The sequence below is a fragment of the Aptenodytes forsteri genome, unplaced genomic scaffold, assembly GCF_000699145.1.
Source record: "Aptenodytes forsteri isolate BGI_AS27 unplaced genomic scaffold, ASM69914v1 Scaffold5, whole genome shotgun sequence".
Classification (NCBI taxonomy): Eukaryota; Metazoa; Chordata; class Aves; order Sphenisciformes; family Spheniscidae; genus Aptenodytes; species Aptenodytes forsteri.
The window spans coordinates 1,734,748-1,747,742 of NW_008795672.1; the positions used below are offsets into that span (position 1 = coordinate 1,734,748).

The 12,995-nt window shown below is 36.8% G+C and overlaps 1 protein-coding gene across 1 annotated transcript in view; it reads left to right on the forward strand.

Annotated features, from left to right (window-relative positions):
• Positions 1-12,995, forward strand: part of KIAA1841 (KIAA1841 ortholog) — a 21,666-nt gene continuing 8,671 nt past the window's right edge. The window contains exons 1-8 of the mRNA XM_019472913.1: positions 1-150; positions 2,067-2,253; positions 5,773-5,866; positions 6,961-7,199; positions 8,070-8,128; positions 10,152-10,312; positions 11,200-11,286; positions 11,406-11,516. Of these exons, the coding sequence (XP_019328458.1) occupies positions 1-150; positions 2,067-2,253; positions 5,773-5,866; positions 6,961-7,199; positions 8,070-8,128; positions 10,152-10,312; positions 11,200-11,286; positions 11,406-11,516 (1,088 nt within the window). The remainder of the gene's footprint in view (positions 151-2,066; positions 2,254-5,772; positions 5,867-6,960; positions 7,200-8,069; positions 8,129-10,151; positions 10,313-11,199; positions 11,287-11,405; positions 11,517-12,995) is intronic.

Genomic DNA, 12,995 nt, shown 5'->3' on the forward strand with positions numbered 1-12,995 from the left:
ATGAGTCGTGGATTTTCAGAAAACAATAACTTTCCGTATGACAACAATCAAATGGTTTTGGATATGATCCTGTGTTCCCTAATTGGTGTTCCTCAGCCTATCAACTGGGACAGCGTGGCAAGGCTAGTTCCAGGATATACATCCAAAGAGGTGAATTTACTAATAAAAGAATTTGTATACTTTAAGCAGTATTTTATGAAGAAGAAAACATCTTTGGGTGGAGGGAGGGAAATTGAAGTTAAGGGATTATTTTTTTTCCCTGAAGTAATTTATACCTAAAGAATCAAAAATGTTAAATGAGCAGTAGATGGAAAAAAAAGGTTTTTGTTTCTACAAAACCTGAACATTGAAATTAAGAAATACATTCTGCGTTTTATTTCAGTAGTACAGATACAGAATAAGAACAAAAATTACTGGAAAGTAAAAATTAAGAAGTGGAATAAAAAAAAAGTAGTTGTGCTAAGGTATTTCAAATTACATAGCTAAGATTTTCACGGAAAGGATGGCAGTATCCATTAACTTCACGTAGATTGTGGTATACTTACTAGCAAACCTGAGAGCTTTCTATGCTTGTCATTACAATCCTAAGGAAGTATGAGTTAACAGATCTCTATTAGGTAGTTAAGAGTGCAGTTGCTTCTTGCTTGGTGCTGCAAGATGTGGATTTTTCGTTCTTTGGTTGGGATAGAGTTGGATGAACCTAGTACCTCCATATACGTAATCTTTCTGGATCGCTGAATTTCCTGGTGAAATGCTTGCTTTTTTAAAAATAATAATTTCGAATTTTTCAGTTCTGAGGGGAAGTGAGCTAAAAGAGGAAAATGTCTTTGCCCTTGTGATTCTGCAAAGCTGGGAAAAAAACAAGCCAACTGTCCTTATTTTCTTGCGAACTTAATCAAATGTGTCAGCTCACATTTATAGCATTGCTAGTGGGCATCACTGTAACCTTGTATTTAGAATGTAAAAGTGAATGATTGGGAGTAGAAGCTTCTGTGGAATGTTACTGCCTTTCAAGTGCTTGGCAAAGTGCAGGGGGGGGGTGTCTCTACGGTTTACCTTTCAATTTGCAGACAGCACTGTGCAGATTAAGCAAATAAAATAATTATAAAAGTATTGGTGAGGTCTCTCCTCATTAATTAAGATAACGATTGATTAGTACGTGTCTGGTTACTCAGTTTTAAAAGAACAAAGTGTCTCAGATATGTGGAGCCCCTGTTTAAGCCAATTAAGGAAATGTATACTTATGCTTTTATGTAGCTGTTGCATATAGTAGACTGGCATCCTTACGAATTTGAGGCACTACATTAATATCAGAAGGATGTCACTGTGTGCACCTCTCCCAAAGGGGCAGGTGGCATGCAGCAATGTCGGTTAGCTCAATCCAAAACAAACAAATAAAAACAGCTGCTTGAATGGAGCCTGAGGAGCTGTGTTACAGGAGGATCACCTGTAGAATTAAGTAGACTTCCTTGTATGTGTAAATTAGCTGTGTGTAGGATTCTGCTGAGTCAAACCTGTAATTGTCATTGTATCAGTACAAATTTACAAAATGGAAAGACTTTCTGGTTCATCAAAACACGGAATGGGAAGTTAATAGAACTGCAGTGGAAATCACCAGTCTCTTTTGTCCAAATCAGAATGGCAGTCATAAAGTAAAAGAATAATAACTATGAACCAATTACTAGAGCTACTTTTAATAATATTTGACAATGTATATGGTAAAAGAACTAGTTACAAAAAGAGAATTTAACTCTCCCCATGAGTTTCCCTTTTGAAGATCAGGCTTAAAATCACAGGGTTTAAGGAAATTAAGGTTGAAACAGGTTCCATCTTATTTTTTTCTCTTTCTGTTAGAGTGTTTAATTATGGTAAATCTTACTTATTTTACTGTATATGTATGTACTTTCCCAATACCACTAACTAAATAGGAAGCATTGTAAGTTTAATATCGGTAACTGTTCACATGCAAAAGATATAATGAAATACAATATCCGTCTCAAATTATAGTTATTAAAAATGTACTGAAAGGTACTGCTTCATTGTCCTATCATTTAATCTTGTGACAGTGTGCAAAAAGGTTTGATGAACTAAAAAGCAGTGGAAGTTCACCTGTTGACAACCAGTATAATCCCCTGATGGCCGCTGGTGGGAGTCCTGTGGAAACTTTAGCTACGTACATCAAATCCTCCTTGCTCGATACACAGACAGAGTTTCAGGAGCCTGCTATTGGGCAGGATTCCATTACTATAACTGGTATGTTTTTAGTCATTCTGAAATATATTGGCTTTGATTATAATCGGTATGTGCATGCTTCTCTGTCCCGAGTGGTAAGTCCACCCAGGAACAGTACTTGTTCATCTTTGAAAAAGAAAGTTAAGTATAAATATAATGCATACATGAAGTGATTTTCAGTTAGTTTAGATTAAGAATCGATGTTTGTTTGGGTATTTTTAATAGCTTGTCCTTCCAAAAGGCATAAACCCTTACGCTAAATCCTCTCTTTAGGATTTTTGGTGGGGAGAGGAATTACTCTCCTGTTCTGTATCCCCAGTGCTGTACTGTTAAACCTACAGCCATTTGCAATCACGTTCAGCTGTGTTATTAAAATAACTAGGAAGTTTTGTGTAGAAAAGCTGCAGAAAGCTGAGAAGGTGATCCCTTGAGGTCAGACCCTTCTCTCCCAGCAAAAAGCCCTGTGTTTGCCATGCTGCTTGGTGGCAGGATGGCTACATAGGATTTGGAGTGTAGTCTAGCTACTTTTTGATGCAAGACAGTCTTGCAATGACATATAACGTCTTAGTCAATTATGTGTCCCAGTAATAATTTGGCAGAAGAGGACCGGTCCGAACAGTTGTATTTCAATGACGGCACAATTAAACATTGTTAACATCTCCTTAAGTACTTCTCCTGTAAGAAGTTGTAATTAACTGTGTGATAGTTATTCTCTGGTTTTCATTGTAGACTGAGATGTTTTCAGCGCCTTGTAGCACTTGATAAATGTGTTGCATCAGAAATTTGCTTCAGTAATGAGTAAACAATTTCTGTGTTAAAAATTAAGAAGACAGTGAAGTGTTTAAACAAAATGTTCTCTGTTATGATGTCCTTCACAGTGCTGCAGCTTTCTGGTCGCTGTACTCTTTGCAGAAGAAAAACAGCTGTCTGACCTTTGCTGGAGACCAAATAAAATGTTTTTAATAACTCTAATCAAGAGATGATATTTGAAAACTGTGTATGGAGTATCTAGACTGAAAATGCTTCTAGTCAGCTTTCAATTATGTACTTGTTATGTGCATGATGTGGAATAAATGCTTCTTGAACCCACAGGTGGCTACTTATAAGATTAGTAGCTTCCCAGTAGGCAGTTAACAAGCTAACTCTGCTTATAGAACTCTTTAGACAATTAGTGCATGTTTTCTTTTTAACAATGTAATACATATAATAAGTATTAATGCAGTTAAGTACCCTGATGTTTCCTACTACAAGATCCTAGCCTGAGATTTTTCTCCGTTTTCTTTGCCACTTTGGATAAATCATTTTCCCTGTTTATTTGTAATTTGTTGGTATGAAATTAGGATAATTAACCTTCTCACAGTCTTTTAGTGAGCTCACCTTCTTAATATTTGTGAGGTACTTGTATATTTCAGAATTGGGGATTTGAGCAAAGCCAATTTTTAAATGTTTTTTGTTTAGTTAATTACTTCCTAGTGGATTTATTCACATCTGCTTTATTGTTAGGATCAAGAATTTTGGGCCTGTTTGGATTTGTTTGTAGACATGAGTAACAGCAAGAAAAAGCAATCAGACCAAATTAATTTTGAGCTGGATTCTGGTTTTGGCTGAGTTATAAAAGCTCATTTATTGCTTGCTAATTACAAGGCAAACTGCTGCTAAGTCCCTCTGAATGCATATTATGGCAGTAAACAAGCATATAGGATAGCCTTTTACCCAAAGTATTTATTACTAACATTCAGAAGTCAAACAATCTGTAAGCTTTGGGGGAAAGAGGAAAAAAAAAGGAAGAAATTAAGTTAGAAAAAAGATGAAGTTAGAATCATAGAATGGTTTGGGTTGGAAGGGACCTCTAAAGGTCATCTAGTCCAACCCCCCTGCCGTGGGCAGGGACATCTTCAACTAGATCAGGTTGCTCAGAGCCCCGTCCAACCTGGCCTGGAATGTTTCCAGGGATGGGGCATCCACCACAGTTCAGACATCCCCGTTAATTTGGCTGTGCTGCATATTCTTGTCAGCATTATTTCCTTTTCTTTAATAAATAACTTCACTGTGTTCAAAATAAACTTCTTAATATTTGCAGATGGAACTCTTCCATGTCATTTTTTTCCACAGGCCCTTCCTTTAAAATACTCGCCTTACCTTGCATTCCAAATCTAGGACTCCCACCTTGGCTGTCTTAATGCTAGCACGGGTCATCTGCCTGCAGCGGAACGGCTGCCCTGAAGGCTGTGGCTGATCCAGCCCCTGCCAAGGTTTTACTAGGGTCTGTCTAGTAAATCTTCCCCTTTTATTAACTGTGTTCCCTCTGTATGGCCTTACTAAGGCTTAACGGTGCAAGGCCTTAGGCTGTATCTTTGGAGAAAGTTTTGTTTCTTCTGCCTCTGGTGTGGTAACTTTGCTTTCCTGAAGGGCATAACTACTGTGTTCTGATCTGTATAGAGCTTCCAGATCATTTTTGGTGTCGGTCTGCTATAGTTATTTAGCCATAAGATGAAGAGGTCTATCTTAGTCGTCTTCAGAAGATTACAGCCTCTTACATTACACGAGAGGGAGAAGAGGCTTCTGGAACTCTTTTCCTAGAAATCTGAGAGTAAGGAGTAACCATGGAAAATCATGACCTTACAGGTTTTCATCAAGGGAAGACAGATATGTGCCCGTCCATTATTTAAAAAAGATACTGATCATTCTGACTTACAAGCAAGATTATTGAAGTTTCAGATTGCAGCAATCCATTCATCACAGTCGGAAAAGTTAGTCAGTGTCTGAATGCTGGGCTTGTCTTAACCCTTCATCCAGAACTTGTTGGATTTGGTGACTAGACCTCCTGGAGTTCACTGGATTTTGCGTCCAGGTTCCACTGCTTGTAGTGCACTTGTGAAGATAACCTATTTGAACTAAAGGGCAGCTGTCCTTTATTCCTGGGATAAGCTACGTGATGTAGCTTCAGGACTAGACAAATTCATGCTCTGCTTTCTTTGAGCATCGTTTTATATAATCTGCTGCTTTAAGCCACGTCTTTGAGAAACTTAGCAAAAACACATCTTAAGAGACTTCTGCGCTTATGTTTGGAAGCAACTTGTTTCCAAAGATAACAGATTATGGATAAGAAGTGGAGTTAGTCTCAAGTTGTTGTATCCTGGCAGCAAAGCTTCCTGAGAACAGAAATTTTGATGTGACAGTCTCTTAAGACCCACATCCCACAAAGCAGACAAGGAGAGCTAAGGGAATGGATTGCATTCCCAGAAGGAAATGCTGAAGGCTCTGTGTGAATCTTACTGCTCTATATTGAGACAGGACTGATCTGGTTTTGCGGCCAAGTGTCTGGGCAACCCAGCAATGCTGCTGGTCTGAGTTTCCAGTGCATGGCATTTAGAGCAGGAATTTGGATTATCTAGTAGCCCTTATGATAGCGGATTTGTCGCTAGTTGTGTAACATTGCTCCACCATGAGAGCTGTTACTTCAGTTGCGTTTCCAAGATGCTGAAGAGCAAAAGGTCAGGCATTTTTGTTCTAATGCAGCCTTTTTTCCTTACATTTAAGGAAGGGCCAGCACAACCTCCACAAGGAATTGTTCTTCAGAATCTGAGAAAGGTCCTGTGCATAAAGGCGGAGAAAGCACTGACGAAAGCCAGGGGTAAGGGGATCTTTGTGTCTTTATTATCTAGGGGATTATAGAACCGACAGAAAGATGTCTAAATTGCTCATACTTTTCTACTATCAGAAAGAATACAGCTGGGAACATCCTAATAAATGCTGTAAGAAATTCTGAAACCTTACATTGCTACAGAAATACCAGGGGTTGGTTTGAGAATTTATTATGTGCAATAGGGATAGCGCATTTATAAATCTGTCCATAGTGTTCCTCTGAGTGATTTATCACTGCTGTGGTGAGAATGGGAAACATAACCTGATTTTACAAAGGAATGAAACAAGATTGATGCTCAATAACATTTTAATTAAAAAAAAAAAAAGTAATGTTCTGTGAACATAGATTTGTCCTATGTAACAGCAGGAAAAGAAAGCCGTAAATGAAAATTGCAAATGAAAAATTTTACTATGAATTCAAATAGCCGTGCATGTCACTGTTTTTCATACTATCACATCCCTGTTTTCCATAGTATACAAGTACACGTAGAATAATGTGTTTGTTTGAAACCTAAGGGTAACCATCTTTCTGTAGAGACAGCATTAACTGATTCTAGCTTTGACCTTTTCTTAAGAAATAGACATTTTAATATACAATAAACCAATCTTAATTTCCACAGATGAAAATTGCTATCGTATGCTGTTATTCTCCTTGGTGCCTCAGTAACTTAGGCATATATATCTGCCTGTTTTTTCAAGAAAATTAAAAAGGGAGAACAAATAAGTTCTCTATGTAATTCAGGTAGTATCCCATAACAAACTGGTGACAAAACTGGGGACTGGAGCTAGAAATTTTCTTTCTCCGGTCCCTGAACTTAACAGTTAAATCGCACTGATGATGTGTAAGAGGATACCCATCTGTGTTCTTCACCTGACAATGCTATCTGACAATAGCTTCTATTAATAGTTGGTATTAATAGTTAATAACTGCAGTTTGTTTTCCTTCTGTTAATAAAAACCTGTTAGTGACATCAGTGTTGCAATGTGTGATCCAGATTTGGAGATGAGATCTTTGTTGATCGGTTTTGGTGTTCTAATTGGCTTACGGTCCTAATTTGGTTCATGGCTTGTTTTCTTCTCGAGGCCAAATATGGTGATCCATGTGTGCGATGAAGCTAAAAACCTCAAAGAAGATTTTGTTTGTCCTCGAGACCTTTTGATTTCAGAAATGAAATACTTTGCTGAATATCTGTCAGTGGATGCCCAGCGCTGGGAAGAGGTGGACATTTCAGTGCACTGTGACGTTCACATCTTTGACTGGTTGATAAGATACGTTAAAAGGAACACTAAAGATTCTGAAGCTAATGAAATGCCCACTTTAGGTAAAAGAAAGCGTGTAGATCGTTTGTTGTAGGTTCATTATGTTCTGTACTAATGGAAGAGTAATGTTTTTGACACAGTTCAGCCCCAGTCTCTTTGTTTCTGACTGTTGCACTGAAGCTTGTCACTTGTTTGAAAAGTGTTGCAGCAGAGATCCTCTGGTCATTATAGCAGATGTCTCTGATTTGTCAACACTGACAGTTTTGAGGAAACATCCTGATAGTTGAAGCAGTGAAAAAGGTCTAATATATTTTGGGATCTGGTGTTTTTAATTAAGATTCTTCAGACCTCTTCTGAGCAAGAACAGAGCGGTAGTTTTAAAATACTGATGATTGTTAGGTTTTGTTTTGTTTCCGCTTTGCTCCCTATTGGTACAATTGCAATATTTTCTAAAATTTCAATGCAGTCTGATACAATGGTAGAAGAACTTTTGCCTTTATGAATTTGAGGCAAGTTTCTAATCTTTTTATGAGCCTTTGCTACCATTTTTTAAAAATCTAAACAAACCAAGAGAGTAGAGTTATAACTTGCAATGCAAAGGTTATGTTAAGCAAAATCTCAGCTGGGTATGATGGCTACAGATGGAAGTTAATCTTTTTGTGTAATTGTTTAGTCATTGTATCCCTGTGAAGCCACCTTTTCCATTTTCTATAAATACCAGTTTGTTATAGTTGTACTCTGGCCACCTAAATGATAAACCAAAATTTTGTTTGTTAAGATGGAAAATGCTCTACGTATTGGAAGATGGAATGACAGGTTGATTGGTAAAATAATACTTAAACCAGATACTAAATACGCAGAGGGAGGGATGTGATATGAAATTATCAAAAGAATTCTTGTAAAAAAAACCCCCTTTTTTTGTTGCCTTTTAGAACCATCAAATGTCATATCAATTCTTATTTCTTCTGAGTTTTTGAAGATGGATTCATTAGTAAGTATTAAGAATGAAAGATTCTCTGCCATAAGGGCACCGTTACTTACCAGGTGTCTAACAGCTTGTTTGTTTTGCTTTGGCTGTTGTATAAACAGATGATGCAATGGGAACATTTTGAGATTTTTACCACCTTTCTTATTCAATGCAGTAATCTAGTATTTGTAGAATCTCAATGCAAGAAAATTAACAGAGTAAATTATTTCTAAATGTGATAGCGGGATCTTGGATTTGCCTTCTGATGACTGATTTGGAGTAACATCAGTATCTGACTTCGGACAGGTTTTATTAAAAAAGATTATTAAATCAATGAATACCTTTGTTTTATATCCTTTTTTACACGAATGACACTTCTGCAGTTTAGGATCTGGTTCTCCAGCTCTGTATAAGTAATATCTGCTGAGTTGTTTGTCAAAAGTTCTGTCATTGGGGTGACCCACAATTAATTACACAGTAGACATAGCCGTTTAAGTTGAGATCCAGGCAATACTATGTATAATGTGTTCTGTGGTTCTCTTTTTACAAGCAACTGGAAGGTACCACTTGTTAAAGATGAAACATTTGTGGAGTTGTTTTCTGGTCTGTAGAAACCTTTTGGAGGAGAACACGAACTGACTCAGAGTCACGTTAATTCAGAGTCTCCTTTAGACAAACCTGAGACTTGTTTTTCATTTTTAAGTTGAACTGAAATAGTTTTCCAAAACACCACACTTTAAAAAATAAAAATCTTGAAGCAATGAGTACGTCTTTTGAGATAGCTTTGTCTAGAATTCCTTAACATTATTTTTAATGTTTCTGTTTTTCCTAGGTAGAAAAATGCATTCATTATTGTCACAAAAATATGAATGCTATTGTAGCCACGCCATGTAACATGAATTGTATCAATGCTAATCTTGTCACGCACATTGCTGATCTCTTCACACATCCATTTTCTATAAATTCCGGTTTGTTATAGTTGTACTCTGGCCACCTAAATGATAAACCAAAATTTTGTTTGTTAAGATGGAAAATGCTCTACGTATTGGAAGATGGAATGACAGGTTGATTGGTAAAATAATACTTAAACCAGATACTAAATACGCAGAGGGAGGGATGTGATATGAAATTATCAAAAGAATTCTTGTAAAAAAAACCCCCTTTTTTTGTTGCCTTTTAGAACCATCAAATGTCATATCAATTCTTATTTCTTCTGAGTTTTTGAAGATGGATTCATTAGTAAGTATTAAGAATGAAAGATTCTCTGCCATAAGGGCACCGTTACTTACCAGGTGTCTAACAGCTTGTTTGTTATGCTTTGGCTGTTATATAAACAGATGATGCAATGGGAACATTTTGAGATTTTTACCACCTTTCTTATTCAATGCAGTAATCTAGTATTTGTAGAATCTCAATGCAAGAAAATTAACAGAGTAAATTATTTCTAAATGTGATAGCGGGATCTTGGATTTGCCTTCTGATGACTGATTTGGAGTAACATCAGTATCTGACTTCGGACAGGTTTTATTAAAAAAGATTATTAAATCAATGAATACCTTTGTTTTATATCCTTTTTTACACGAATGACACTTCTGCAGTTTAGGATCTGGTTCTCCAGCTCTGTATAAGTAATATCTGCTGAGTTGTTTGTCAAAAGTTCTGTCATTGGGGTGACCCACAATTAATTACACAGTAGACATAGCCGTTTAAGTTGAGATCCAGGCAATACTATGTATAATGTGTTCTGTGGTTCTCTTTTTACAAGCAACTGGAAGGTACCACTTGTTAAAGATGAAACATTTGTGGAGTTGTTTTCTGGTCTGTAGAAACCTTTTGGAGGAGAACACGAACTGACTCAGAGTCACGTTAATTCAGAGTCTCCTTTAGACAAACCTGAGACTTGTTTTTCATTTTTAAGTTGAACTGAAATAGTTTTCCAAAACACCACACTTTAAAAAATAAAAATCTTGAAGCAATGAGTACGTCTTTTGAGATAGCTTTGTCTAGAATTCCTTAACATTATTTTTAATGTTTCTGTTTTTCCTAGGTAGAAAAATGCATTCATTATTGTCACAAAAATATGAATGCTATTGTAGCCACGCCATGTAACATGAATTGTATCAATGCTAATCTTGTCACGCACATTGCTGATCTCTTCACACACAATGAAGTAGAAGAGTTGAAGGACAAAAGGGACAAATTTAAGAGGTAACTTTTTGCCCTGTAATACACTACTGAAGTGCTGTCGGGCCTTTGGATCCTTTTTCAGAACAGCTAAGACACTGTGGGGTTTGAAGTGACACATATACATTATATAAGAATATAAATTGTATCTTGAACACAGAATACCATGAAGTGACTTCAGAATTTTATATTAAAATTATGAGCAAAAGGAAAGAGCTTTTTATAGGAAACAAGCAAAAGGAAAGGCCACACTAGGGGTGCGATATGGACAAATTATTCATGAATTCTCCCATGGGAGCCGGGATTAGGGTAAGGAACCTTTTATGCGATGACATGCTCCTAATTCGTAGAGAATGGTTTGGCTTCAGCATCCTGTGAACTCTGATGTTTGGACATAGAATTTGGGATGGCTGGAAGGCTGAATAGTTGTGGTGGAATACTACTTCATACATAAGGAATCCGGCTTAGTCAGTATCAAGATAAGGGCCAATTATTGGAGGGCATACCGACGGACAAGCAAGGTGAAAGTAAGAAAGTATTTTAACCAGTAGAGATGAAGACATTATAACTTTTAGAATTAAAGTTAAGTGTAATTTCACAGAAGTATTCATTAATAAAAGGTCTTTTAGTCAAGGTAGAAGCTGGCAGTTTACATTGGCAAACAAAGAATGTAATAGAGGAAAAAACTTTTTTCTTTCTTTCCTCACATCTGTGTAAAAATAAGAGATGACCAGGTCAGGAACCAGTTATCCAAACAGATTATTTTAAAGGAAAATAACAAAATTAAAAGCTAGATTCTGAAAGAAGTGTGGTGGCTTTGCATATCATCAGACTATCATTGTTAGTCTCACTATACATAAAACAATTTTCAGTCTTTTCTAATGGGTAGGCTGTGTTGCTGTCATTAATAGTAAACTTTTCTGCAAGAAGATTGAGAGACTGTTTGATCCAGAGTACCTAAATCCAGATTCTCGAGGAAATGCAGCAACATTATACAGGTATGGTCTTTTCTTTTCTTTTTATTACTACTTCAGTTGCAGGGACAGTCCCTGTGTTTTGATGTACTCCTGTTACCCCAGTACTTTTTTCTTCCCTTTTTTTTTTTTTAAAAATCTAGGTGTTGTTTATGTAAAAAGCTGCTAACTAAAGAAACTGAAAGAAGAATTCCTTGTGTACCAGGAAAAATCAACATAGATCAACATGGGAATATTGTCTATGTTCATATAAGGTAGTGAATATATATATTAAAAAAAAATTTCTTCAACTATATGATTTGGGGTGATTTTAAAAAATACTACATGTTTAGGAATTATCAAAATGAAGTCATAGATATGTGAAGAGCAGTATGAAACATCTCAACTTCTTATATTACCTAGCAAAAAAATAAAAAAGGGGGGGGCAATTATGATGATTACAATACTTCTGACATTCATTCAGCAGTGCCGCTGCTGAGTGGAAATGGAAAAGCTACAGCCACGATTACTGGGAGGGCTATTTTGGGTTGGACTGCCTTAAATAAAAAATGCTGAGCTAATTCTTTCATCAAAGGGTTTTAAGATATGTGTAGTCGATGACAAATTAAATTAAAGGCTGCGTTTCTACAAGGTTTGCTATGAAATGATAAATCCACGTCTGCCAGCAAAGAAATGCTAAAGATTATTTTCTAGACTGACTTCATACTGTCAAATCACATACTCAGCCTCCTTAAAGACTACTATAAATAAACTTTGCCAGTTGTTTTTCTGTTCTAAAGTATTTGTCAGAGGAGCTTCCAGGACTATTCGGTATGTATGCCTTATTCATTTGGCACAAATGTTTAATTCAGCTCTGTCTGTTTGATCCATGTTTGTGAATAGCTGAATTCTCTTCTTAATGAAGATCAGTGCGCGATCAGCTGCAGTTCCCTCCCTCCCCGCATGCCCCCTTTAAGGAAGATAGTGGAAAATTAGTAACAGGAGACCTTTCTCGTCAGATCTATTTCATTCAGAACAACCAAAACACAGTTCAGTGTCAGCTCCCAAGGTAACACATATTTAGTGTTACCTCCCATCAGTAATTCGAAGGTGTGGATCAAGTTCTGCCTAACAGTCTAACTAGAACCGAATCTTGCGACCCTGTCCTGACCTATTAGGATCATTGGTGATTAGCCACGTAAAATTCATTAATGGTATTACTTCACTTAAGCTGACTGTATGTCGCCGCTATGCAATTCCTAGAATATAGATGTACAGGGTTTAACAGTTACTCAGAGGATTACTTAGGTTCTAATTATTTGCCTTGTGGCGCTTGCGACTGCTTTTCTACACAGAATCCATTTACCGTTCTTTAGGTGAAGTGACGCTGGCCACTAATGAATTCAGGCTTATGAGCTATTACAAGCCTGTCTTTCACGACTTAAAAATAGGTTTATATTTATTGATCCCCTAGTGGTGCCTAGGACTAACTTCCTATTGGAAGTACTGCTCGCTTAGTCTAGGTTAGATGTGTATATGTAATAAAAAATGGTTCAGGCCAGGGCTTAAAATTGTGTGAAAACAGTAATCTGCTCTTTCTGAAGATAGCATGCACCAGTGTGGGTTGCGTATTCTCTTTTAAATTCTGAAGAGGCGTGTGTCATTTTATCACTAGGAAGGAGCAAAGTCTGTGTTTTTAAGACCAGAAGTCTCAGATTCATCAAAAAGCCATGGTCTTATATGTTCAAACTTTA